The sequence below is a fragment of the Arachis ipaensis genome, chromosome B3 (assembly GCF_059453495.1).
Source record: "Arachis ipaensis isolate K30076 ecotype BB chromosome B3, ASM5945349v1, whole genome shotgun sequence".
Taxonomy (NCBI): domain Eukaryota; kingdom Viridiplantae; phylum Streptophyta; class Magnoliopsida; order Fabales; family Fabaceae; genus Arachis; species Arachis ipaensis.
The window spans coordinates 113,262,173-113,288,815 of record NC_142438.1 but is presented as its reverse complement, the minus strand read 5'-3'; the positions used below and the strand labels follow the sequence as shown (position 1 = coordinate 113,288,815).

The 26,643-nt window shown below is 33.7% G+C and overlaps 3 protein-coding genes across 3 annotated transcripts; 2 read left to right on the top strand and 1 right to left on the bottom strand.

Moving 5' to 3' along the window:
• Positions 1-1,703: 1,703 nt before the first annotated feature.
• Positions 1,704-8,430, top strand: LOC148572089 (general transcription and DNA repair factor IIH helicase/translocase subunit XPB1-like). Its single transcript, XM_088509914.1, has 3 exons — positions 1,704-8,035; positions 8,125-8,181; positions 8,305-8,430. The coding sequence occupies exons 1-3, from the start codon at positions 7,778-7,780 to the stop codon at positions 8,428-8,430; spliced, it is 441 nt and encodes a 146-aa protein (XP_088366040.1). The 5' UTR covers positions 1,704-7,777.
• Positions 8,431-8,460: 30 nt separating this feature from the next.
• On the top strand, positions 8,461-19,567 carry LOC107633458 (general transcription and DNA repair factor IIH helicase/translocase subunit XPB1-like). Its single transcript, XM_088509913.1, has 11 exons — positions 8,461-8,483; positions 9,041-9,128; positions 9,434-9,517; positions 10,279-10,351; positions 10,652-10,767; positions 11,036-11,116; positions 11,229-11,288; positions 17,377-17,460; positions 17,577-17,676; positions 17,817-18,929; positions 19,288-19,567. Exons 3-7 carry the CDS (start codon positions 9,504-9,506, stop codon positions 11,263-11,265), a joined length of 321 nt encoding a protein of 106 aa, XP_088366039.1. The 5' UTR covers positions 8,461-8,483; positions 9,041-9,128; positions 9,434-9,503; the 3' UTR covers positions 11,266-11,288; positions 17,377-17,460; positions 17,577-17,676; positions 17,817-18,929; positions 19,288-19,567.
• Positions 19,568-23,737: 4,170 nt separating this feature from the next.
• Positions 23,738-25,961, bottom strand: LOC107630770 (uncharacterized). The gene is made up of 4 exons (XM_088509599.1): positions 25,101-25,961; positions 24,872-25,006; positions 24,210-24,359; positions 23,738-24,126 (listed from the first exon to the last, which is right to left on the bottom strand). The coding sequence occupies exons 1-4, from the start codon at positions 25,767-25,769 to the stop codon at positions 24,040-24,042; spliced, it is 1,041 nt and encodes a 346-aa protein (XP_088365725.1). The 5' UTR covers positions 25,770-25,961; the 3' UTR covers positions 23,738-24,039.
• Positions 25,962-26,643: the final 682 nt, after the last annotated feature.

Here is a 26,643-nt window from a genome sequence, read left to right as displayed (position 1 = left end):
TAATAATAATAATTTTCTTTAAATAAAATAATAAATCACAAATAACTTATTATTTAATTTTTCAAAAATTTGGGGTCTTACAAATTATGTAATGAAAAAGTTTGAAAAATAAATGCAAGAATTATAAGGTTATGAAAAGTCCCATCTAAATTTGACAAGAACAATACAAGTTACATAGAAATAATAATAGCCAATATATTTGTTGGTGGATTTGACTATTACTATATTATTTAGAGAAAATTCCACTTCCCTCCCCTGCGAGATGCTAAAATGACACTCCCCTCCCCTCTATTTTATAAATGTACATTTTCCTCCTTTCTAACTTTTAAAAAACCTCCTCTTTAATCCATTTTAAATTTTTTGTGTTAACTAATATTAACTTTATCTATTTTTTAAGAAAAAATAAATTATTTTTTGAAAAAATATCCATTAACAAAAATTTTATTTTTTATCATTAAATTTTGCTTACCAAAATACCCTTTAATAAATTATTCTTTTATTGATTAAATTATATTTTTACCAAAATATTTTCAAAAAAATTAATAATTAAATTATTTTTTTCTAAGATACCTAACCTTCAATAATTTTTTAATTATTAAATTATAATTTTACTAAAATTTTTGTTAATAATTATTTTTATATTTACTATTAATTTTTTGATATAAATATATATTATTTTAACATTAAATAAAAAAATCTTATCACTGTTAATATGTATAACAATTAATATATGTTGATATTGAAAAATAATCTTACTAAAAATTTTTATTTAATGTTAAAATAATATATATAGATATTAATTTTAAACAAATTGTTAACGAAAATTTTGGTAAAATTATAATTTAATAATTAAAAAATTATTGAAGGGTATTTTAGAAAAAAATAATAAAATTATTAAATTTTTTTAAAAATACAATTTAATCAATAAAATAATAATTTATTAAAGGATATTTTGGTAAGCAAAATTTAATGATAAAAAATAAAATTTTTGCTAATGGGTCTTTTTTTTTAAAAATAATTTTTTTTCTTAAAAAATAGATAAAGTTAACATTAGTTAATACAAAAAGTTTAAAATGGATTAAAGAGGAGGTTTTTTAAAAGTTAGAATGGGAAAAAATGTATATTTATAAAATAAAGGGGATGGAAGTGTCATTTTAGCATCTCGTAGGGGAGGAGAGTAGAAATTTCTCTATTATTTATGATCACATTCAGTATATATGTCTGATTCATTGAAGAAAGTAGATTATTGAAACTGATTAATAACTATTTTAGAATTAATCCAATTAATACTAGATTAAAAAAAATCAAACAATACATAACATATTATTTTTTTATTAATCAAATTATTATAATTCAAATTAATTTTTAAAAATAATTTAAAATTATAATTTCAATCTTATTACGTACATGACACAGGTAATTATATTTATATGTTATTTTAATATAAAAGTACTTAATTTTTTATTTTACCACTTTATCAATATTACTTTGTAAATTAATTACTTTTGATAGTGAATAACTCCAACAGAAAAAAAAAAAAAAAGAAAGGCCTTCCTATACTAATTACATAAATGCATAAGTCAACTAGTCATTGACCGACAAAAGGAAAAAAAAAAAAAGATTACACAGAATTAAAAAATTATAATTATAATTATTAAAGGTCTACACACATGCATAGGATCCACTAAAGCGTAAAACACCGCTATTGGCACCCTATATAAGAATGCGAAACTCTCTTCTCAATACTACCTAGTTCCTACGCTGGTTGTGATTTCTCAGTAAGCGGTTTATGTTCCTCTTAAAGTTGGTTTTATGTGGTATTATTGTTCTTTATTTTCCCCTATTCTTTCTCCATTGTTGGGTTCTTTCTTTCTCTGCTATTACTTTGAATAATGGGATCAACACTCTACTGTGGGTGAACTCGGAGGCTCGGTTCAACAAAATTTCAACGGTGAAAACGAGGGAAATTGGTGCTTTTGCAAAATCTACTTGATTAGGGTTTTAAGAACGTATGAATCAACAATGGTGGGAGAAGAAACTCTATTATCTGCACGTTTCGGTAATGGGATGGATCCCCCCCCCTTCTTTTTTTTGTTGGTTCTGTTCAAATCTTTTGCATTTTCCTACTTAACGTCGGGGTCCATTGTAAAGATGGATTTTTTTTTTGTGCAAATCATTGCTGTTATGGAATATATTCAAGTCCGAGAAAAGAAAAAGGGTTTGCTTTTTTATTGTGATGTTAGTTTTTGATTATCTTGGGAATGAATTGGTTTTGGAAAAGTTGGTTTTTCTTAAATTCCTAAACAATTTTCTGCTATTGAATTACGGGCAATTGAGTTTTGCCATTTGATAGTTCTGGGATGTCCTGTTTTTTCTCTCTTCTTTTTATGAGATGGATGTGACTCTAGACTTTGAATTTATTTAAATTCTACTTTGCACAATGTATGTTTGAGCCGTTTGGGAAAAAAAATTGTTGCAGAATGATATATGATTGACTTTTACAGCAGGACAAACTTAGTTGCAGAATTGTTTCAATTCTTTTGCAACGAATTTTTTTACTATGTGGATCAAATAAGATTGTACCTTGAAAAAGTAGTGTAATGATTTGGTGACAGTAAAATTGTGCGATAGTTTTCATGATTCTTGTGACCCTTGAAAACTGAAATGTGTGGAAGGGTAATATACTTGGCTTTTTCTGTACAATGATATTGAAATGTAACGATATATGTGTCCCTATGAATTGTGATGAAGGATTTTAGTCCGTATGACCTGAACCTATGAATTGTGATGAAAGATTTTAGTCCCTATGACCCGATAAAATCGGATAATGTGGCTCTATGAAATTGGATTGTGGCAAAGTATCTTAGTCCCTATGTCTCAAGAAAATCGGATACAATAATGTGTGGTCCTATGGAATTGAATTGTGATGAAGGATCATAGTCCCTATGACCCTAAAATATCGGATACATGATGCGTGGCCCTATGAAATCGAATTATGGCGAAGGATCTTATTCCCTATGACCCGAATATATCGGATATGATAATATGCTTGACCCTTATGTTGCAAAATGATGTTATTTTCCCTTTTTTGACCCATGAATATTGAAGTTTGATGGTATAGTTGACCTTATGACCTTAAAATTTGGTGAAGGGTTTCTCGTCCCCAATGTGGTTGGAATGTGGTGATGGATCTCTTGACTCCAAAATAGTATTTCCTTTCTCTGATGTGCTTTTGTTCATGCTTTGAAATTTATCACAACAGTTCAGTTAATTATGGTTTTTCTTATTGCAAGTAGCTTTGATTGCCAAACACATTGAGATAATTATTTTGTTGAAAAATGTTATGGATAAACAGAAAATAATTGAATGACTGAATTCATTGTCAATTTGTGTTTTACAAAATTTTGTGTGCAAATCGTTGCTCTTATGAAATATATTCATATCTTGGAAAAGAAAAAAGGTTTGCTTTCGATTATTGGTGCTATCTTTTCATTATCTTGGGGATGAGTTGGTTTTGGAAAGGTTGGTTTCTCTTTATTTCCCCAACTATTTTTCTGTTATTGAATTATGGGCAACTGAATTTTGCCATTTGGATTTGGAAGTTTTGGGATTCACAATTTTCTCTTCCATTTTTATGATTTGGATGGGACTCTGGAGTTTGAATTTATTTCAATTCTACCTTGCACCTTGTATGCTTGAGCCATTTGGGAAAAGAATTTGTTGCAGAATTGTTTCAATTCTTTTGTGATGAATTTTTTTTACTATGTGGATTAGATAAGATTTTTTCCCTTGAAAAAGTTGTGTAATGATTTGTTGATGGTAAAATTGTGCAATAATGTTCATGATGCTTATGATCCTAGAAAAATAAAAAGTGTGGAAGGGGTTGTTTAGTTGGCTTGTCTGTCCAATCATATTGAAATGTAATGACATATGTGGCCTTATGGATTGTGAATTTGTGATGAAGGATCAGTCCCTATGACTGGATAAAATTGTAATGATGATAATATGTGGCTCTGCAAAATTGGATTGTGATGAAGGATCTTAGGCTCTATGACCCGATAAAATCGGATACAATGATGTGTGGCTCTACGAAATTGAATTGTGATGAAGGATCCCTATGACCTGAAATAATCGGATATGATGATATGCTTGACCCTTATGTTAGCGAAATGATGTTATTTGGCTTTTTGGACCTATGAATATTGAAGTTTGATGGTATAGTTGACTATATGAAGTTGAAATGGTGAAAGATCACTTGGTTCCAAAATAGAGTTTTCTTTCTTTGATGTGTTCTGCTCATGCTTGAAATTTATTAGAAAAGCCAAATCTAGTTTTTCTCATGCAAGTAAATTTGCATATATAGGCTGCTAATTGCTTCGAGATAATTGAAAGATGTTATAGATAAACAAAAAACAATTTGAGTGATTGAATTCATTGTCAATTTGTTTATACAAAAAAAAAAAAAAAAAAAACATTACACACTCTTTGAATTTGTCATTCCAATTCTCTATACTAATCTATTATGACAACATGTATGCTAATCTATGTCAATTAGTCTCAGAGAGTCTAAGATTCTTCATCAGTCTTAGCTCGAGGGAGATGTGAGTTGGTGGAATACATCTTCACTGCAAGGAATTGTTCAGACCTCCCTTGAGATGATCATATCCAAACTGTTGAATGCCCTGAGAAAATTAATGCAAAAAAAGAAATAGAAGATAAAAGAGAGAGAGCAAATGGTCTCATCATTAGGAACGGAAAGATTCTTCCTTTGTCTTCTAATTATTTCAAAGAATTTCATGATACAAATGTAGGTGAACATTTTGGATACTTTCGGACCTACAAGAGAATTTCTGGAGTGATGTATTGGGAAGGGATGAAAAGAAAAATTCTGCAATACATCAAAGAATGTGAGGTCTGCCGAAGGAATAAGCACCAGACATTGTTACTTGCTAGCCTGTTATAACCATTACCAATTCCCATAAATGTTTGGTCTGATGTATCTATGGACTACATTGGGGGACTACATTGGCTTTGGAAATAGACACTATTTTGGTGGTTGTGAATAGGATGATTAAATATGTTCATTTTTTTAGTCTAGCATACCTTTACACAGTCAAGGAAGTAGTTGATTTGTTTGCCAAAGAAGTGGTGCAACTTCATGGTTTTCTAAATTCAATTGTTCGAGATAAATTATTCAAGAGAAAATTTTAGGATGAGTTTAAGGAAGGTGGGACCACCCTCAAGATGAGTTGAACTTATCATCCACAAATGGAAGGTCAACATGGGTTGTCAATAAATGCTTGGAAACCTACTTAAGGTGTCTTATAGGTTCCAAGCCAAGACAATGGCCTAAATGGCTAGCTGTGGGTAGGACATTAACAAATTGTATGATTAATTGATCAAAACAATTAGAGTCTAGGAGTGAATTATTATTATTTTTTTGGACGTGTAGTGAATTATTTTAATTAGAAGACAACACTACATTCAGAAAGAGTGGAAGGGAGAAGAGCATACTAGCATTCTCTAAAACAGATATATAATAAGTTTTCCTTTGGAACTTAATTTTTGCAAGAACCATTCATTTTTGTTCGACTGATCGTCTATATTCACTTGTTCAGTATCTCATTTGAACGAGTTAGTTCATTAGAGAATTGAGATATAACAATAGCAACAAGTGTTTTAATTTGCAATACTATCTTGCCATAACTACTTTCTCATTCGGAAAATCTTTTTTACAATTCCATAGGAATGAAAGCAAAATGGAAAGTGTCCATAAGAAAAAGAATGAAGTGCCTTCTGTACAAATATGTCTCAACTAATTTATCTACATCCTAATAACATGATCTACATCCCATTCAAGTGAGAATCGATGTTTAGAAAGTCATCCTCATTGCACGGAATTATGAGACCACTCATTGGATGATCATATCCATATTTCTTCAACTTGACTCAACAATTCTTGAAATGAAGGTTGGTTCAAGTATGATATCAGAATCACGAACCGCCTCATGTTGTCTCCAACATAGACTGCAAGGTAGCCTTTTGGTATATCAATTCCCTTGGAAATTGTTTTTGTTGCCCTTTTAATACTTGGAATACGGAAATCCATGTTGTATAGTGGTTTTTTCAAAGAACTTGTATGAGAAATAAGTATTTGAGTTAGGATACTTGAGGATGCAAATGACTTGTGTTAATTTAGAACCCCAAGAAATTTGGTATATATAGATGCTAAGGGAAGTAGGGAATCTTCAAATCAATTTCCAACTGAAATTATTTTTGATGAGTGATAAAGGATCACATGGCATTGTCTTGGAGGTGTTTCTATGGATTGCTAAGTTGAAAAGGATTGCATACCCTACTTTCTGATACAGTGGCTAACAAATTACCCTCTTGAAAGCAAAGACATATGCATAGCATGGGTGACACCAAAAATATGTCCATGCATTAAACCATACATAATCTATTAATAGATATGCTTTAGACATCACACGTCCTCTTTTTCTTTCTCTTTTTCTCTCCCTTAGATTGACATTGATGTTGAAATGCATCTGCGAGGTGCCAACTTATACCAGATTGACTTTGAAAAATACTGTTACAAAGAGAACCAACATAGCATACATGATGACATGCCAGTGTATATATTCATAAAGTTCAAAGCATCCTCCAATCAGACTATAGATTTTGATTTATATATGCATTGAATTCCTTCTTTTTTCTTGGATAAAGATCATACAACAGTTAGATTCCTTTTTATTATTCTGAATTTTTGTAAGAATCATTGTATCATACCAAGAAAGACCAAAAGTGGAAAGTTTGATAATGGTTTTAGCTTCATACTCATGACAGCTGTTATACAAGTCACTGGCCTTTAGTCTATTTGGTTATTTTAGACCTAAAGTTTATTTGATTTGTTAAACTGACATTATTGGAAAGAAGGAAATATAGCAATGAATAAGTGGATTAAGATATCTTCAGATAGCTTCATACTCCCCTCGCATTAGTTAGTGTTTTTGGGCCGGACCGGCCCATGTTGTCATCGGCCCGTTTGTAGGACACGAGCGCGACCAACACCGTCTTCCCCGCCAAAATTCAATAGTATAAATATTAAATACGCAGACATTTTCTGTCGGAAAATTCATTGTCATTTGTCAGTTTTGTTTCTAGTTTCTACTGTCTTCGTTCTGGCTATTTCATTAGTAACTGTAGTTGGTTCATTGTCAAGAAAAGGAGGATATCTAATGGAACACGGCACTTTTCAGTTTTCACCCTTCATTCTAGCTTTCCTGATTTTCTTATCCTGCCGCCAATTCCATTGAAATGCACCGTAATCACACCGTTTCTTTTTCTCTTCTTTTAGTGTTTTGGTATTCTCAGGTGAAAAAGGTCGACCCTCCAAGAAACAGAAAACCGCGAAAGCCGTTAATTCTCTCCTACATCTCTGATATCAGTTCGTTTCTTTCATTCTCGCAAACTTCTGCTGTTTTGCTTACATTGTTTCAAACAGGGAGATGGCGAAAAAAGCATTGACGATGACGGTAATCTTCATTCACCGTCCAATTTTCAATTTCATGCAACCCTACTCTAGGGTTGAGGGGTTTTTGGCGTGAATCAGATGGTAGAACCAAATATTTTAGCAAATTGGAGTTGAAACCAGATAACCTAAATCGCCCTCTCCCTTGTACAAGCATGCTTACGATTTTCTCATTGCCATCACCGAACCTGTCTGCAGGTTCCTTGTTATTGGAATATATAAAAAGATGATGATTCCAGTACAAATATGCAATGTTGTGTTAAACGATTGGTGCTGCACAGACCGGAGTCAATGCATGAGTACAACCTTACTCCGCACTCCTTGTATGCCGCGGTTTCAGTAGGTCCGGAAACAGAAACAATCATAAATGTTTTGACCAAGTTGTCCAAGACCAAGCTTCCCAAAGAGATGATTAAGTTTATACATGATTCCACTGCAAATTATGGCAAAGTGAAGCCGGTGCTTAAGAAGAACAGCTACTTTGTTGAATCTCCTGTTCCTGAGGCATGTAGAAATGTCGGATGCCCCTAGCAAGCAATTTCTGCAAATGCTTTTTTCAGATCTTATGCGGTTCATACTTCAAATTTTTGCAGGTCTTGAAGACATTGCTCAGGGATAAAACTATATCTAGAGCAAGGATTGTTTCTGAGGTGCGTGATCGGATTTTCTTTCTGTTTAATATATTTGGGTGACTTTGGTTTGCCAAAATTGCTATGATTGTATATTATGTCTTTCTTCGTGTATTTGTTTTTCTTCCTCTTCCCCATATATAGGTGAAACTCAAATTCAGTATTGATTTTTATTTTTGTGGGGTACAAATGGGAATGGATTTACAATCAGCAAAGCAGCAGGTGAAATTGAAGGCACTCACGATGAGTTGTTCGATGAAGCAGAAGTAGCAGCTGTAGCTGAAGATAAAGAAGCTCATTCATTTGAAATTGATCCTTCTCAGGTAACATTGGTCAAGCTGTAAAAAGGAATGTGATATTTCTTTTTTGAGCACCTTAATCCATTTGTTTTCTCAACCTGACTGCATATAGCAAGACTTGGAACATAATGGTGCCAGATTATATGTCATTCATGTCCTAAATTAATGCAATAAATTGATTATTTTGAATATAAGAAGGCAAAAATTGAGTATATGAGGTGTCAAAATCCTTCACATGTTCAGTGCTTATAAGAAAGTTGAGATTGTCATTGCAAATGTAACGAAAGCTAATTTGAATATTTGGTTAGATTGTTATTAGAAAACAGGATAGAATTGTTGCAGTTGCTTCAAATCATATATTATATTTGTATGTAGGTTGAAATGGTAAAGCAACGGTGCTTGCTAAATGTATTAAATTATCCCATGTTGGAGGTGTATGACTTCAGAAATGATACAGTGATTATAATTTTTCTGGATCATAATCAATATGTTTATATATGCCAAGCATTGCAACTTTATGGCTTTGGACTTTAAATTAGTTTATCTGCTGCTCATGCAGTTACCCTGTTTTAATGGTGCAGGTGAATCCAGACATTGACATGGAACTAAAGCCTCAAGCACAACCTCGACCACATCAAGAGAAGAGCCTTAGTAAAATGTTTGGAAATGGTAATGCTGATATATTTTGCATGCACATGTATCTTTAAATTTCCTCTCTAGTTAAAAAATAAAAAATAAAAAAATCTTTACAGTTCCTCTTAACATGTTAAACTCTATGAGCACCCATCAGTTGTTTTTTAGAATTGATCGATCTGACTTCTTGAGTTGTTTGACTTGAGATATAAAAAATAATATTCCATCTTTCTGTGTATTTTGAAGACTACAATATTCGGGACCACTGTTAAACCATGCAGTGTATTATGACAAAAATTGAAGTAAAGGAAACATACACACCTTGGAACATATTTTTGCAGTGTGCAAGCCTATCAATGGTCCTTCCTCACTTGGAAACCTCATGTAATGAGCTAGTGGTATGGCGTTTGGATGATTTGTAGTAGGTATATATTTAATCTATATGCATTAGTTTTTACCCAAGAAAATATTTGGTTATTTATTTTATGGAAATTTATGAGTTGGTATGTTTATGTTTTTAGTTTAAAAAAACTGCTTAGAGATAATTGGCTTGTGGTGTGGCTGTATGGGGTTTGGATTAGAATGACTTCAGCAACATAAGTGCATATTGAAAATTAAATTACTTCTGGCTGCAATTTTATTGTCTTCCTCCCAGGTAGAGCAAGATCTGGTATAATAGTTCTCCCACGTGGCGCTGGAAAGTCCCTAGTTGGTGTTTCTGCAGCTTGCCGGATAAAAAAGAGCTGCCTTTGTTTGGCAACAAATGCCGTCTCTGTAGATCAGTGGCCTTTTTAGTTTAAACTTTGGTCAACTATCCGTGATGAACAAATAACATCTGATAGCAAAGAGAGATTCCATGGTAATGCTGGAAATGTTGTGACAACATATAATATGATTGCTTTTACTGGTAAACTGTCTGAAGAATCAGACAAGATCATTGAAGAAATAAAAAATAGGGAATAGGGATTGCTCCTCATGGATGAGGTTGTCATGCTAAATTATGGTTGTATCCTTCTGGCTTGAATTCTTAAATAGACATAAATTTTGCTCTCACTGAGTATGCCATGAAACTCCACAAGCCTATGATATATACTGCTACTAGGTGCTGTTGACATATATTATTACTATATATATAATTTGTGGTTCTCTTTCTACGGTACCTTATATTCTGATGTGTTATCTGCAGCCATGTCGAGCGGACAAAAATTCTTCAAGCCTTCAAAACTAGCAAAGACGTCAACACTATTTTCCTTTCCAAGGTCTTTTCCCATTTTCCTATACTTCCATTTTGAGAATTATCTGCTTTATTCTGCTTGGATATGTCAAAGCATATGTTGGTAGGTCCATCCTATCGACCTTGATGAATGTCAAGTTCGAACTGATGTATTTTTGCAAGTTTTGTTGTATTGATTGGTTTTATAAAAGATCTAGTATGTTTTATAGTTGTCTGCCTCAATGCTGCCTGTTTGATATTATTGATATATTATGTGCGATTTCCTTTTTAATTGTACAGAATAACATACAATGATCTAATCCTAGCACCTCTCTAAAATTTTCAGGTGGGTGACAACTCTATTGATATCCCTGAAGCAAATTTAATAATTCAAATCCCTTCTCATGCCGGTTCAAGGCGTCAAGAAGCCCAATGTTTAGGGGGTATATTCTCAGGGCAAAGGTTAGTTTCTGAACTTCCTCCACATGTAATACTATTATTACTTAACTTATTGGGGCAGCTATGATTACGTATTTTATGAATAATTTGCAAGCACCACTTAAAATCGTTGCCCGTGAACCTACCATATGGAAGATTTTAAACTTAAAATGTTGTTGAGAAAAGTAGGAAGTTATCTGCCCTTTGTATAGTCATTTTGTCTTCAATGAGTTATTGTGTGTGCCTATGTAATGGCTGATAATTTTATTTTCAAATAAATCAATTAAATCAGGGAAAACCTCAAGATAGGATGGCAGGTGGTAAAGAGGAGTATGACGCATTTTTTTATTCGCTTGTGTCAACAGATACCCAGGTAAGCATTCGTTTTATGCCGGGCTTTGTATTTTTTAATCAAAGAATCATGACAAACTTATAGAATTAGGAATTGTGGTGTAATGTACCTTTTTCATTGCTTGGATTTGCAGGAGATGTATTACTCAATTAAGAGATAACAATTTTTAATTGATCAAGGTTATAGCTTTAAGGTAATTTCTTTTTAATTTTATGTTCCCAACTTTTTGCAGTTGTAGTTATTTTTCTTGAAAGATTGCTCAATTGTTTTACTCTATTCCAATGTTGGTTTGTTAGGATGCAAGTTTTCTAAGAATTGACTTATAATAATTTGGAATGTCCCAAAAGTTCCTTTTGATAATATATTTATTTTATAATGGTTATATCCATGAAGTATACTTGACAACTATGAGTAAGGTGTACGATGCTGAAGTACACTTGGATGAAATTAAGCTTCCTTGTGGTGTATTGTTATCTGCTATCATCTGTGAAAGGTACCAGACCACAGAGGGTGATCTTGAAGGAGAAGAATCAGACGAAAAGTGGATAGAGAAAGAGAACAGAGAAAACAGAGAAGAGAAGGGATCTCATTGATTGAACTAAGAGTTGAATTACAAAGTTGCTGTTACAAGGTGATGAGGAGGATTATTTATATGGAATGAGACTGAGCAGTGAGCTGGACTGAGCAGTGAAGCTTCCAGTACCTTCTAGTAACTAACTGACTAACTGAAAGGGGGAAGTGGAGCCTAACAGAATTAACAGCCTAACTGAATTAACAGAAAGCACATTACACATTCTAAATGTGCCAAAATCTAACTATGCCATGACTCCTATCATCATCTCTAGTTATATGCCTTTGTTGACTTGACTGCTAAAACACTGGTTGACGCCTAGCATCATCATCACCTCGAGTTGTTGTCATTTGGACCAGTGATTTGCTGCTGATTGTGAACACTCAACTTGCCCCGAAAGTGAAGAAAGCTCTCAGAGGGTACTGCCTTTGTGAGAATGTCTGCTATTTGTACTGAGCCTGGAATGTCGCTGATCCGGATTGCCTTGCTATTAACATGGTCACGAACAAAATGTAAGTCTATTTCAAAATGCTTAGACTTGGAGTGCAGAATGGGATTAGCAGTAAGTAGGACAGCACTCAAGTTATCACAGTATAGCATTGGTGCTTCTGGTGGAGGATGCAGCAGCTCCCTCATCATAGTCTTTATCCAAGTCAGCTCTGCTACTGTCTCTGCCATACTCCTGTACTCAGCTTTAGTGCTGGATCTAGTTACCACTGTCTGCTTTTTTGATGTCTAGGAGATTAGATTTGCCCCAAGAAAAATACAGTAGCCACTGGTGGATTTCCCATCATCTGGGTCTCCAACCCAATCCGAGTCACTGTAGTTATCCCCAAGGAAGTCTCCCGTTTTAGATGCAAGCCATAGCTAGATGTCCCACTGAGTTACCTTAGTACTCGTTTGACTAATTTCCAATGAGACTCTAAGGGAGCTTGGACAAACTGTGACAGTTTGTTGACTCTGTAGCATATTTCAGGCCTGGTTATTGTTAAGTATTGCAAGCTGCCAATGATTGACCTGTACAGCTGTGGATCAAAGAAGCTTGATCCTCCAAGAGTTGTGATCTTTACTGTGGAGGGCAAGGGAGTGTGACAGGGTGCACAGCCCACCATGCCAGCTTCCTTTAGGACTTCACTGATGTACTTTTGTTGAGTAAGCACCAGCCCTCCATCACAGGTTTTGTTTACTTGAATTCCAAGAAAATAGTGAAGGTCTCCCATGTCCTTCAAGGCAAACTTATCATTCATTTTTGCTATGACATCCTTCACGAGCTCTGGAGACTCCCCAGTTACTATGATATCATCAACATACACAAGCACATAGGTCTTTAGTCCACTGAGTTCCTGAAAGAAGACTGAGATATTAGACTTTGTGGCCTCAAAGCCAATCTCTCTTGGGGCTTGTTTCAACCCATAGAGAGCTTTGGTGAACTTACACACCAATGAGGGATCTCCTTGCTCATAGCCAGGAGGCTATTTCATGTAGACTTCCTCTGTTAAGTCACCATGAAGGAAAGCATTGTTGACATCGAGCTGCCTAATTGTCCAAGACTTTGATACAGCAATAGAAAGTATGAGTCTAGCTCAACACTTGCAGGACTTTGATACAGCAATAAAAAGCATTCCCTTTTTTTTGTTGGTTCTCTTTATAAAGATGTTTTTCCGTTCAAATCTTTTGCATTTTGCTACTTAACGTCGGGGTCCATTGTAAAGATGGTTTTTTTTGTGCAAATCATTGCTGTTATGGAATATATTCAAGTCCGAGAAAAGAAAAAGGGTTTGCTTTTTTATTGTGATGTTAGTTTTTGATTATCTTGGGAATGAATTGGTTTTGGAGAAGTTGGTTTTTCTTAAATTCCCAAACTATTTTTCTGCTATTGAATTACGGGCAACTGAGTTTTGCCATTTGATAGTTCTGGGATGTCCTGTTTTTTCTCTCTTCTTTTTATGAGATGGATGTGACTCTGGACTTTGAATTTATTTCAATTCTACTTTGCACAATGTATGTTTGAGCCATTTGGGAAAAGAATTTGTTGCAGAATGATATATGATTGACTTTTATAGCAGGACAAACTTAGTTGCAGAATTGTTTCAATTCTTTTGCAATGAATTTTTTTACTATGTGGATCAAATAAGATTTTGTCCCTTGAAAAAGTAGTGTAATGAATTGTTGACGGTAAAATTGTGCGATAGTTTTCATGATTCTTGTGACCCTTGAAAACTGAAATGTGTGGAAGGGTAATATACTTGGGTTTTTCTGTCCAATGATATTGAAATGTAACGATATATGTGTCCCTATGAATTGTGATGAAAGATTTTAGTCCCTATGACCCGATAAAATCGGATAATGTGGCTCTATGAAATTGAATTGTGGCAAAGTATCTTAGTCCCTATGTCTCAAGAAAATCGGATACAATAATGTGTGGTCCTATGGAATTGAATTGTGATGAAGGATCATAGTCCCTATGACCCTAAAATATCGGATACATGATGCGTGGCCCTATGAAATCGAATTATGGCGAAGGATCTTATTCCCTATGACCCGAATATATCGGATATGATAATATGCTTGACCCTTATGTTGCAAAATGATGTTATTTTCCCTTTTTTGACCCATGAATATTGAAGTTTGATGGTATAATTGACCTTATGACCTTAAAATTTGGTGAAGGGTTTCTCGTCCCCAATGTGGTTGGAATGTGGTGATGGATCTCTTGACTCCAAAATAGTATTTCCTCTCTGATGTGCTTTTGTTCATGCTTTGAAATTTATCAGAACAGTTCAGTTAATTATGGTTTTTCTTATTGATTGCCAAACACATTGAGATAATTATTTTGTTGAAAAATGTTATGGATAAACAGAAAATAATTGAATGACTGAATTCATTGTCAATTTGTGTTTTACAAAATTTGTGCAAATCGTTGCTCTTATGGAATATATTCATATCTTAGAAAAGAAAAAAGGTTTGCTTTCGATTATTGGTGCTATCTTTTTATTATCTTGGGGATGAGTTGGTTTTGGAAAGGTTGGTTTCTCTTTATTTCCCCAACTATTTTTCTGTTATTGAATTACGGGCAACTGAGTTTTGCCATTTGGATTTGGAAGTTCTGGGATGCACAATTTTCTCTTCCATTTTTATGATTTGGATGGGACTCTGGAGTTTGAATTTATTTCAATTCTACCTTGCACCTTGTATGCTTGAGTCATTTGGGAAAAGAATTTGTCGTAGAATTGTTTCAATTTTTTTGTGATGAATTTTTTTTACTATGTGGATTAGATAAGATTTTTTCCCTTGAAAAAGTTGTGTAATGATTTGTTGATGGTAAATTTGTGCAATAATGTTCATGATGCTTATGATCCTAGAAAAAATAAAAAGTGTGGAAGGGTTATTTAGTTGGCTTTTTCTGTCCAATCATATTGAAATGTAATGACATGTGTGGCCTTGTGGATTGTGAATTTGTGATGAAGGATGAGTCCCTATGACTGGATAAAATTGTAATGATGATAATATGTGGCTCTGCAAAATTGGATTGTGATGAAGGATCTTAGGCCCTATAACCCGATAAAATCGGATACAATGATGCGTGGCTCTACGAAATTGAATTGTGATGAAGGATCCCTATGACCTGAAATAATCGGATATGATGATATGCTTGACCCTTATGTTGCGAAATGATGTTATTTGGCTTTTTGGACCTACGAATATTGAAGTTTGATGGTATAATTGACCTTGTGACGCTGAAATATGGCGACGGATCTTTTGGCTCCAATGTGGTTGAAATGTGTTTGAGGGATATGCAAATCTGTTCCATTACCAACTATGACTTGTTCATTGCCACAATACTCCTCCTTCTCTAACAGATTCTGCTCATTATGAATCATGTGATGCGTAGCCCCTGAATCAGAATATCAGCTTGGATCCTGAACTGTGGCAGGTGTTGCTAGGACATTGCAAAAATTTGCATGAGGCTGAGAAATCTGTTGAGAGACCTGGTTGCTGTACCAGAATTATTTCCATCTCTACTAGTGTATCTTTCATTATTGTAAGCCTGGTTGTTTCCACTGCTGTAACTTTCATTACTGTATCCTCCATTTTCATAATCTCCTTCATAAGGATCTTCGCTGTACCTATACCAGCAAGTCCTTGTTGTATGGCCTAGTTTGTTGCAAACTTGACACTGAGGTCTGTCATTCATATAACCTCTTGTGTTGTGCACTCTTCCTCCTCTATTGAATTGACCTCTACCAGCTTGAAACTGTTCCTGTATCGAGGGATCTTGAGCAAATCTTCCTACAATGAAGGCACCTCTGCCTCCTCTAAACATCCTTCCTCCTCTTCCTCGAAAGCTGCCTCTGAAGTTTCCTCTTCCAAATTGAGCAATGTTGGCTTGGACAAACGGTTCTGGCTTCCTGAACCTAGAAAGCATGCTCTCATGTGCAAGTCATAACGCCTCTAGCTCAGCCACTGTTATGCTTTGAGCTCTTGCTAGCACAGAGGTGTATAGGAATACTCAGTGAGGCCATGCAGGATTGCATTTACATGATCACTCTCATTGATTGACTCTCCAATAGAGACTAGTGCATCAATTGCACCTTTAATCGAAAGCACATACTGTCACTGATGCTCCGATCTGAAATGTGCTGAGTTTGTGCTTCAGTTGCATTACCTTTGCCTTGATCTGAGAAGCGAAATGATCCTCCAATCTCTTCCACACCTGATGCGTGTAGGTGCAACCAACCATTCATGTAGTGAATGGCTTGCTCATTGAGGCTAAGAGCCAAGATTTGAGTAACGCATCCTGCCTTTTCCACTGTTGATATTGTGGATTCAACACTGCATCCGTTTCATCATCTATAACTATATACTGTTGAGGAATTCCCTTTCCTGTGACGTGACTCAGCATATCATTTCCTTCAATTGTCGAGAATGCTTGATCTTTCCACTGCAGAAAGTTGTCCTCATCCAGCTTCATTGAAATTGGTGTTGCGATGAATCCCTGAGCCATTGTGTGTGGCTTTGATTTTCTTGTTCTTGTGATTTGGATCTTGCGGAAGTTATGGCACCATATGCTCTGATACCATGAAAGGTACCAGACCAGAGAGGGTGATCTTGAAGGAGAAGAATCAGACGAAGAGTGGATAGAGAAAGACAACAGAGAAAACAGAGAAGAGAAGGGATCTCATTGATTGAACTGAGAGTTGAATTACAAAGCTGCTGTTACAAGGTGATGAGGAGGATTATTTATATGGAATGAGACTGAGCAGTGAGCTGGACTGAGCAGTGAAGCTTCCAGTACCTTCTAGTAACTAACTGACTAACTGAAAGGGGGAAGTGGAGCCTAACAGAATTAACAGCCTAACTGAATTAACAGAAAGCACATTACACATTCTAAACGTGCCAAAGTCTAACTATGCCATGACTCCTATCAATCTGATTGCTTGTTTATGCTATGCCGTGTTTGGTGAAAAGTAAATGTAGGTAACAAAACTATATATAAAATCAAAGTCTGAATATTAATACAGGGGCTCGTTCTTTTTTTTCTTTCCAATTCTCCTAGAAAATGTTGCATAATTGCCCAATTTTTTAGAAAATGTTTCATTAAGTGTTGCATAATTGCCATGCTATATCAATTGCAATTCATCTTGGCCATCGGAAGTGTTTTACCAAGATTTTAGTTGGTATATGCTTAGCTTTTGATTATACTTGACAGGTAATTACAAGCTTGCCTCCATCTGATGAAGGGCTTCGTTTGAGCTATTATCATCTTGAGGATCAACTTGCACTTCTTGCAAAGGTCTCCATTTTCATTCTGTTTAGAATTGGATTCAAATTTTTTCCAAGGAAAACAACTGACGCCCATCTATCTGGTATTGAATGCTGGTGATGATGCTGTTGGATCGGAACAACTAGAAGAAGATACAGATGAAATAGCTCTTCATGGTGCCCGTCGTTCTCAAACATCAATGAGCACCTTGTCAGGTGCAAAAGGGATAGTGTACATGGAGTACAGGTTTGTTATTCTCTTTGTTTGCCTGCTACATTAAAGTGTACTGCGTGTTAATCCATCTTGAGTTGTTGAATTTTGTTGTTCTTTACAACCTTAATTTGTTAACTACACATCTGTGGTGATCAACTTTCTTCCGCATGCAGTACTGGGCATAACACCGTCAAGCACAGATAAAAAATAAGCCAAAGGATCCATCAAAGAGACATTTGTTATTTCAAAAACGATATAGTTCAAACTGAAGCAAGCAGGGTATTGTGCAAGATAGTGATCAATAGAGTTTACAACCTGTTAATATAATGCTGTTCTCCCTCCCTGTAACAAAGTACATGTAGATATAAATCATTTGCCCCCTTTCCCCCCCCCCCCCCCCTTTTTTTTCAGTTTTTTCATTAGTCTATGTTGCGAAATGAAAAGCTTGCTTACCCTGTGCCTAAGGTGCATTTGTGATTTGCAATCTTAGAGATGAAGGGAGGGACGCAATGAATAAAGTGGAGAGTTCATTTTACTCTCCAATTTATTCCCTTTCCTTTCTTTCCCTCTTTGACCTCAATTCACAAATGTGCAGTCTAAGGGGCCTTTTCTGGTTTTTCTACTAGTTGGAGCACAGAATATCAATAGCACTCATCTGGCATCTCTTCCCAAAGGAAACAAAGTCAATTCAGGTAGTTAGGTCTTCCATAACAGTTGTTGCACCATCTGTGTAAATGGCTCCAGTGCATGGATGTGAATGCAACTGGCTTGATCATCTTGAATTTAATTGTTTGTGTACATACATATGACATGTACTAATCTAGCTTTTCTCAAATTTTTAGTTTGTCATGGAGTTTCATTTGAGAATGAATTTCAGGTTCTACCATAAGCAGCAGTCAGGAAAGACTGAAGAATAGAAGCTGAATTTTAATCTTGTCTAATCCTCACCCAAAACAGCTAGGCCCTATGTTGAAATAGCTATGCACCTTTGGGGCATATTTCGAAAGTAAAAACTCGAGTAAAAGTTGCACTTGCACCTCATATTTCTAAAATATTTGCAAGAAATAGGCTTTCCCATACTGCTATATTATTATTATTATTGTTGTTGTTGTTTGGGTTAGAAAATTCTAATCTCATATTTGAAAATTTCGTGCTGATCTGCTCTCTGAATGTGTTGCCTAATTCGTAATTGCGTATAATTATGCAGGCTGGCTAATCAGATTGTTGCTCTAGAAAGTAGGTGAAGTGGTTCGCAGACACCAATCAACCATGTAAGAAAACACAAGGTACCTCTAAAATAGAGTACAACATGCTGATTTATGCTATTGCAAATTTCAAGTCTTCCTTTTTTTGGTTCATCTCGGTGTATTTCACTTAATTTGTTCAAATTATTCAATAATTAGATGGTTGGGTGTGTCTTGGATCACTTCTGCTTTGATAATTTGTACTAGATACTTATGGAGTAATTAGGATGATTTATATTTTAACGGTGTTATGTTGAGGCTTGAGAGTATCCGTGCATAGTGTGAGCTAACAAACTTCATATTACTACTCATGTGCTCGTTCTGTTGTTTTTTCCCCCTGCAACTTTTCTCAGTTCTTTTGAATTTTGATTAACTAATTGATAGTGGAGTACGAATTCAGAGATGTACAGGGCAGAGAACAGTGGAAATCACTAATCATGTCACTGTCAGATATTTGGTAAGAGGCCCACAAGAAGCACACTAGAGAGAGAAAACGAATTGATGGTTGCTTTTTGTGGATACTTTAGATGTTGGTGAAGGAACCTCTTGTCCTTGCAAAGACCTAATAAGGAGATCTAGCATTTGACTACTTTTGGGACATTCTCTTTGCTTTTGGCTTATGTGCAAATTGTATTTGATCATGAATCCCATTCCAAGATAAAGAGCTACTCATTACACCATGCTCGTGTGAAAGAAAAGTCAGCTAACCTACCTCAGCAATCGTTAAACATTTCATCTTTTCTCACCGGCATATGATTGACTTTCACAAATTCAAAGCCTTCAAGGCAAACATTAGACATTACACACATGCATTTGTCACCATTAATGTCTATTAAAGGGAAAATAAAACTCATTAAGGGAAGAAAAAAGAAGAAAGAAGTAACACTTTGTGGAAGCAATAACTCCCATTCTTAGGCATAGTCTGAGTGTGATGAAGTTGAGCCACTTTTGGTGACCATCTTGTGCTCATGGGATTCCCCACTGAAGCTAAAAGGTGCATTTCCAGTCTTACCCCTGACAAAAGTTCCATCGACATTAACATATTAACATGAGCTCTTTTCTTGTCTGCCAGATCACATATATTTTATGTAACTTGGCTTGTCCACTAAGGGCTCACACCATGGCATTCGTGCGAAGAAAACAATAAAATATCGATTTTGTGTTTGATTATCGTCAATCAAATCGCTAGAAATATATTCTATCGAACAATGGAACCTTCGATGTACCAATCATAAGCCTTTTGTTGGACTAAAGAAAAGGTCTAACCCTGTCCCTGTTGGACAACTTTCCTAAGCACTTATTATTTCCCCCTATATCTCACGGGAATGAAATTCGTTCTCCGTTGTCTGTAAATACGGCTAGGCAAATCATCTAATAATCTATAGCACTGCAATGATAGGATGTTGAAGTGTTTTTTGATATTCATTCTTGCTGGTCAAAAGTGGGTGTTTGGAATCATTATGGATGCTTAATTAAGATCAATTTTATAAGCATTCTTTTCTTACTGCTCTCCCCATTAAAGGCATTGTCTCCCTCTATTTTCAATTACATTCTCATTATAACAGGAAGCTAGTTACTTCATTATTATTTAACTATGAAGAATTCTAGGACCAGATGGTATAGAAAAGGCACTCCAACGTCTAAGTCATTGTGTATTAGAGCAATATTCTTTGTTATCCAACTATAACTTGGTTTTTAGCACACATTTTATTTTCTGTAACTGATTTGGAAAAGTAACTGCTCTTGTCGAGTTATTCCTAGTAGAAGATTTATTGATGAAAAAAAGGGTAGCTTATGGAGATTATAAACTGTGATAAACAACAATGGATATATTTTTAGAGAAGCAGCACGAGCTTTATAAATTGAAGCATCTCTTTTGGTCTGGCACTATACCATATATAAATATAAATGATTGACATTGTTTAGCTGAGAATCTGTCAAAACGGTCTTGGTATCTGTTTGCTGTGTTGCTCTGTCTTCAAAATGTTCTTTTTCATTTTCAGCATAAACTGATGTTGTGATAGCATCCTGTACAGAGTGGAACTTCCTTCCATTTCTCACATTATATATATATTATGTGCGAGTGAGTATTGCTGCCAAAATGGCAGCTCAACACATGTTACCGCACTTTATACCAGTGTATGGCATCTAAATAGCTTCACATTTTTTTAATTGGCCATTAAATTGCGTCTTTATGCTCTGAAGAGCAAAAGTATGCAACTTTGTGCTTTTGAAAATCGAAGCTAATTCTTAAAAATAGTTTATTAGTGTTTATCGAAAATACGAGGGATAAATTTAAAATTAACAAAATGTCGATGCAATTTTTTTAGTTTCTGAAAAGGTGGGGTGAATTACAATTTTTTATTAAAAATTTTTAAGAAGTAATTCACTTGGACAAATTGTATTTTTTTTTTAAAAAGGGCAAACTGTAAATAGTTTATTAATTCGTCCGTCAAATTGTTTGTATACCATAACTCAATAAATAAACAATTCCGCTATATCTATATCCTTCGTAATAAACATTAGAGTAAATTGACAATTAAATCATCGAACTAATTTGTTTTCAAAGTAAAAAAATATCAATTAGGCTTTCTACGATAATAGGCGGTGGATATGTATATTTTTCTGTCAATAAATAGTGTGAAACAAAATAAAATTGTATAATGGTGCGAATCCTGATGTTATTATATGTGTATAGAAATGATGTAGTTTCGGATAGTAAAATATTTTATTATTTTTTAAATTTTCATATAATTTTTATCAACTGTTTTTTATTTATCACGAATCCTACTAAAATAAGTAAAGTTTTGCTCTAAAAATTATTATTTATGTGATAATTTTTCATAAATAAACACATAACAGTAATTAACGGTATATATAAGTATCACTATTAAGTTTTACTAGATAAATTAATAGAAGGATATAATGTATCTATCGTTTGCTATTGTAAAAAAATTTATTGTCACTTTACTCTAAGCATTATTTTGACACAAATATTTTTCTAATAACCAAATACGTGGTAATTTTATTTTGTTAGTTAAAAATAATTTAAATATATAATTAATTAATAATAATTATATTTTTATATGGATGTCAATAGTATAGTATATAAATATTGCTTTTCATAAACTTTTATGCAATTCACTTTCTCTATTAATAAAAGAGAATCTTTTGCCTTCCATGATTCTGTATTGCAGGCTCATCACCGAAATGCCCAAGCCTAGTCCTACTATTATTTCCATTCACCGTTGGTTTACCGTTTACATTTTTTAAAGAGTAAAGTATCGTTTTTGTCTCCAACATTTGGGGTAAGTTCTATTTGTGTCTCTAACGTTTAAATCGTCTTATTTGTATCCTAAACTTTATAAATGGTTCAATATTATCTTACTATCAATTATACTAACAAATCAGATTATATTTTTTAATTATTTTCACTTGGATGTATTCATTTTCAATTAGGTCTCACTTGGATATGTTCGATTTTAATATTATACCCACTATTTGTATTTAGATTCAATTATGTCTCTAGAAAAGTGAATTATGTAAATGTTGTAGGAATTAGTTTCAACATTTGATGAGCTATTTTTTAGAGTAGATCATTGATTTTATCCCAAACATTTGTATTCTAACTTTAAGAATAGATTTTTAAAACTCAAATTAAAGCGCTCATGATGTGTAATCGACGGCAGGATAACATTGAATCACTTTTATAAACGTTAGGAATACAAATAGGACGATTTGAACGTTAGGGACACAAATAAAATTTACCCCAAATGTTGGAGACAAAAAAGATATTTTACTTTTTTTTTTTTAAATGAAAAGGTTTTCACTTTCAAGAAGATAGGTTAGAATATTATCCTTTTTTTTTTCCGTAGTCTACGATTAATTATTAATTTAGGAACGTTGTATTTCAAGAAAATAGGAAAAGTTGTGTTGGGAAGCTGAAATTAATCATAAGTAGTCCACTTCTGCTGAAATTATGTTTATTTTCATTCTGACTTCCAATTCGCGAGAAAAATTTATATATCAGTTAGAAGGAGGTATTGAAATTGAATTTGCACTTTGGCAAACCCATCATTCTTGTGTGCTAAGTCATCATTACGGCCGAAGATTTGACGGCACTAGATTGTAAAAATATAAACTAATTAACCTTTATATCCTTGGAATTTGTTTGACTGGTGTTTGATTGGAAGATACAATTCCCACTGCACTAAATTGTTATTTTGAAATTAAAGAGACTACTATTTTAGTTATTTATCAACCTTTTTTTTTCTCCCCCAAAAAGGCAAGCACAAAAATTTTCGCATTTGCTATTTCATATGTTTTTTGAGAGTCAAATTGTGAAGATTACGATTTACGAGCCAATTTGAACCTATAGTCCTATACCATTGAACTGTTCTAGGAATGTTGCGGCACATCTCACAGTCGATTATCATTATTCGTTTTGACTCCAATATAAAAAAGCGATTATGCGGTAATTGGGTTGAATGCAATAAAAAATAAAAAATCACCGAAGATGAAATGTAGTGGCATGTTGTGAGGAACAACTTGTGATTTTCGTTAGTTAAGCCAAGTTGACAATTTGTGGTAGCTGAGTAGCTGCATAGCTAGAAAATGCTATGCCACATTCTGCTCTAAAAAATTGTTAAATATCGAGTTTGCGGTGACCGGGGTACCTACTTACTAGACTCCACATGGGGGTTCGAATTGAGAGAGAAGAGACAAATGATAAGTTAAAAGTTGTTGTGTAAATAAAATTTAGAACCACATAATTTTTATTTTGGTATATGGTATAAGTTGAAGACGAATGGATGAAATATATATATAATAAGTTTGGTGTAAGGGCTTACTAGAAAGAAAAGCATATTTACTATATCATGTCATGATTATGGGATAAGTGATATTATTATTTATTATCTATACTCTAATTGGCGACAATCAATCATAACCTGGAAGAAAAAAAAAGAAAAACAGAGAGAAAATAGGGGCCAAGAATAACTTAACTATAAACTAACTAGGGGCTCCCTCCTCCAAGTACCCAACTTCTTCATATTTGACCTCATCAATACCTCATATTCTACATATTTTGACTTTGTTATCTGTTTCTTAAAAATGAATTTCTTTAATTACCACCAACAACAGAACTCTGCTGTTAGAAACGAAAGTACTGAAACTGATTAGGTCCATAAGCGTTGACTGTTACATCCTCCTGCTCTTCATGCAACTGCAACCCTTCAATCTAATATTATAACAATATATGATAAGTTCAAATAAGCGATTTATGTATTCATGTTGGAATTTGATAGAGAAATAGTAGTTTACCCAGAAATCGACTTCTTCGTCTTCATCATCTCGGGCTGAACATGGAGCGTTGTGATTTGGAATAGGAATAATGTCGCGCTCCTCGTCGTTGCGTGCGAATCTGCCACGTATGCGCGGTCGATTGTCGGCTAGTGTTTTTCGGCATGCATACTGTTACCCCACACAACAAATTAAACTATGGTGCTTCAAAAAAAAAAAAGTGAGGTCTAACTTGCTATTAAAAAAATTAAAAATTAATATTCAATTTAAAAAAATAAAAAAGATAATTAGATACCAACCAATAAGTATTATAGAATTTGTTTTAAATTATTCAAAAATAATACTAAAATTAATTATCATATATTTAGATACAAATATATATATTATTTAATTTATTTTTAATACATATGTTATATTTCAATATATATTTTATATTAATAACTAATTTTAATAACAGATTTTAATATATATGTGCATAATTAAAATTATATATTTACTCTATATTAGTATTTTTTTTTTTTAAATCTTCTTATACATTTCTTTCTTTCTTTTTCAATTAATTTTTATTTTATCAATAAATTATTAAACTAATTTGGTTGAAATTGATTATCAAAATAGTTTGGTCAGTACTAATATTAATACCATATTTTATTCTAATTATTCATCTTAATTATTATACATACCTTGATGGTTTTGTTGAAGTTCCTCTGGCTTCTCTTGGCTCTATATTTTGATATTCTTTCTTTTCTTTCTTCAGCACTATAACGCCCTACTTTGAAATTCGGTTCCTCCAACAATGATCCTTCCCTTTGACACTTCTGATACATGATCATTTTTTCAGTCAAACAATTAATCAACTTACAAAAGGAAATAATAATGCATAAAATATGTTTTTGATTATTTAATTTGTACCTGCAGATCTCCAGTGCTGCACACCCTCCTCATTTGTCCATTGAAGGCACTGTTTTCAGGTGAACTCATATCATGTCTTTGAAAACTTGGAGATTCCATGTTGTTATTATTATTATTGTTGTTTAGTGTGTCAGAGTGATTATTTTGGAACAGAAAATTCCCAGGTTTGCCATGAAAGGAGTTGCTGCTGAAACTCCTCTGCATGTATTTTGCCACATTCTCAGCACCGCTATAACTGTGGGGAAAAAAGTGTTGGTGATTATGATTATTATATCCATAATCAAATTCAACAGCGATTTGGCACTCCTCGCTCTTCACTACTTGTGTCACATCAAAACCCGATGAGAAACTTGCAAAGTCACTCTCCAAATTGGGATCAACACGGTTGTTCTTGTTGTTGGCCTGAAGGCTAAGGTTTTCTAAGTGCGTACTTGGAGGAGAGAAAGAAAAGAAGCAAGATGAAAAAGGGTCAACAGAAGAAGAAGAAAGAGCCTCATCGAACATGCTTTGGTTGCTCGAACAGTGTTGACCAATATCATTAGTAGTGCTGTTTTCGAAGAAAGGAAAAGGGTCAGTGAGAAAAGCAAGGTCTCCTCCATCAGCAGTGACCATGTCTGAGCTTGAATGTGCTTGGAAAGTGGTTTCAAATGAATACAGACCAGAAGACATTGAATTGAAAAATGAAAAACAGGAACAAGCAGCTAGTTGTGTTTTGTCGTTACAATGAACAAAAATAGAAACGAAATAAAAACAAAATTATGACGATGAGGGGTGCTATTTTGTCAGTGTATTATTATATTGGTAACTTGTTGAACAACAAGACATAATCCAAGCTTATGTTACTTTCTTCAATGACGTTCCATTCATCTCTGCTTCAATGCTTATATATACAAGAATGATTAAATAACATATTTACAAATTTGCACATTTGCCCCTCCTCTTTCAATATTCTACTTCTACTACATGCCTTCCAGTTGACTGGTGGGGTCCTTTTTAATTAATTTTAAATAATTCCCTGTCGCCGGAATTCATTTGATATTTTTTCAATTTTATACTATTATTATATTTAATCTCTGATCAGGGGATGGTCAATAATCTTTTATTTCTCTTTTTGGTGAATCATTCTACTAGCTAGCATTACGTTAACTCATTGGTTGAATAAACAGGTAGAAAGTTTAATTTTGGGCTACTGTTCTGTTGAACGAATGAAATTAAAGTGTGGTTAACTTGATATTGTTGATACATTCTTAGCACAACTTGTTAAGTCCAACATGCAATTTGGTTTTTGAATTATTATTTATATTGTCTCAACAATATAATATCTTAGCACTGCTTTGTTGTGATGAAACCGGCTCAAGTTTGGTTTGATAAAGTTTTTATTTATTTTTTAAATAATTTATAAAAATTAATTTTTTAAAAATAAATTTTTAAAAATTATAGTATTTATATTTAATAAATTCAAACGATAACAAATATATTTGATAATAATTTTTAAAATTAAAAATATTATAATAGATATTAATATAAGAATTAAATTTAAATA

Bases quoted from the DNA above. Each gene is read 5' to 3' on its own strand.
- LOC148572089 (XM_088509914.1), top strand. From the start codon at position 7,778: ATGCAATGTTGTGTTAAACGATTGGTGCTGCACAGACCGGAGTCAATG. The intron at 8,036-8,124 runs GCATGTAGAAAT...AAATTTTTGCAG, and splicing joins TTGAATCTCCTGTTCCTGAG to GTCTTGAAGACATTGCTCAG. The intron at 8,182-8,304 runs GTGCGTGATCGG...CCCCATATATAG, and splicing joins GAGCAAGGATTGTTTCTGAG to GTGAAACTCAAATTCAGTAT.
- LOC107633458 (XM_088509913.1), top strand. The intron at 10,768-11,035 runs GTTAGTTTCTGA...CAATTAAATCAG, and splicing joins GGTATATTCTCAGGGCAAAG to GGAAAACCTCAAGATAGGAT. The intron at 11,117-11,228 runs GTAAGCATTCGT...TTGGATTTGCAG, and splicing joins TTGTGTCAACAGATACCCAG to GAGATGTATTACTCAATTAA.
- LOC107630770 (XM_088509599.1), bottom strand. From the start codon at position 25,769: ATGTCTTCTGGTCTGTATTCATTTGAAACCACTTTCCAAGCACATTCA. The intron at 25,007-25,100 runs GTACAAATTAAA...ATCATGTATCAG, and splicing joins GCAGCACTGGAGATCTGCAG to AAGTGTCAAAGGGAAGGATC. The intron at 24,127-24,209 runs GTAAACTACTAT...TTATAATATTAG, and splicing joins ACGAAGAAGTCGATTTCTGG to ATTGAAGGGTTGCAGTTGCA.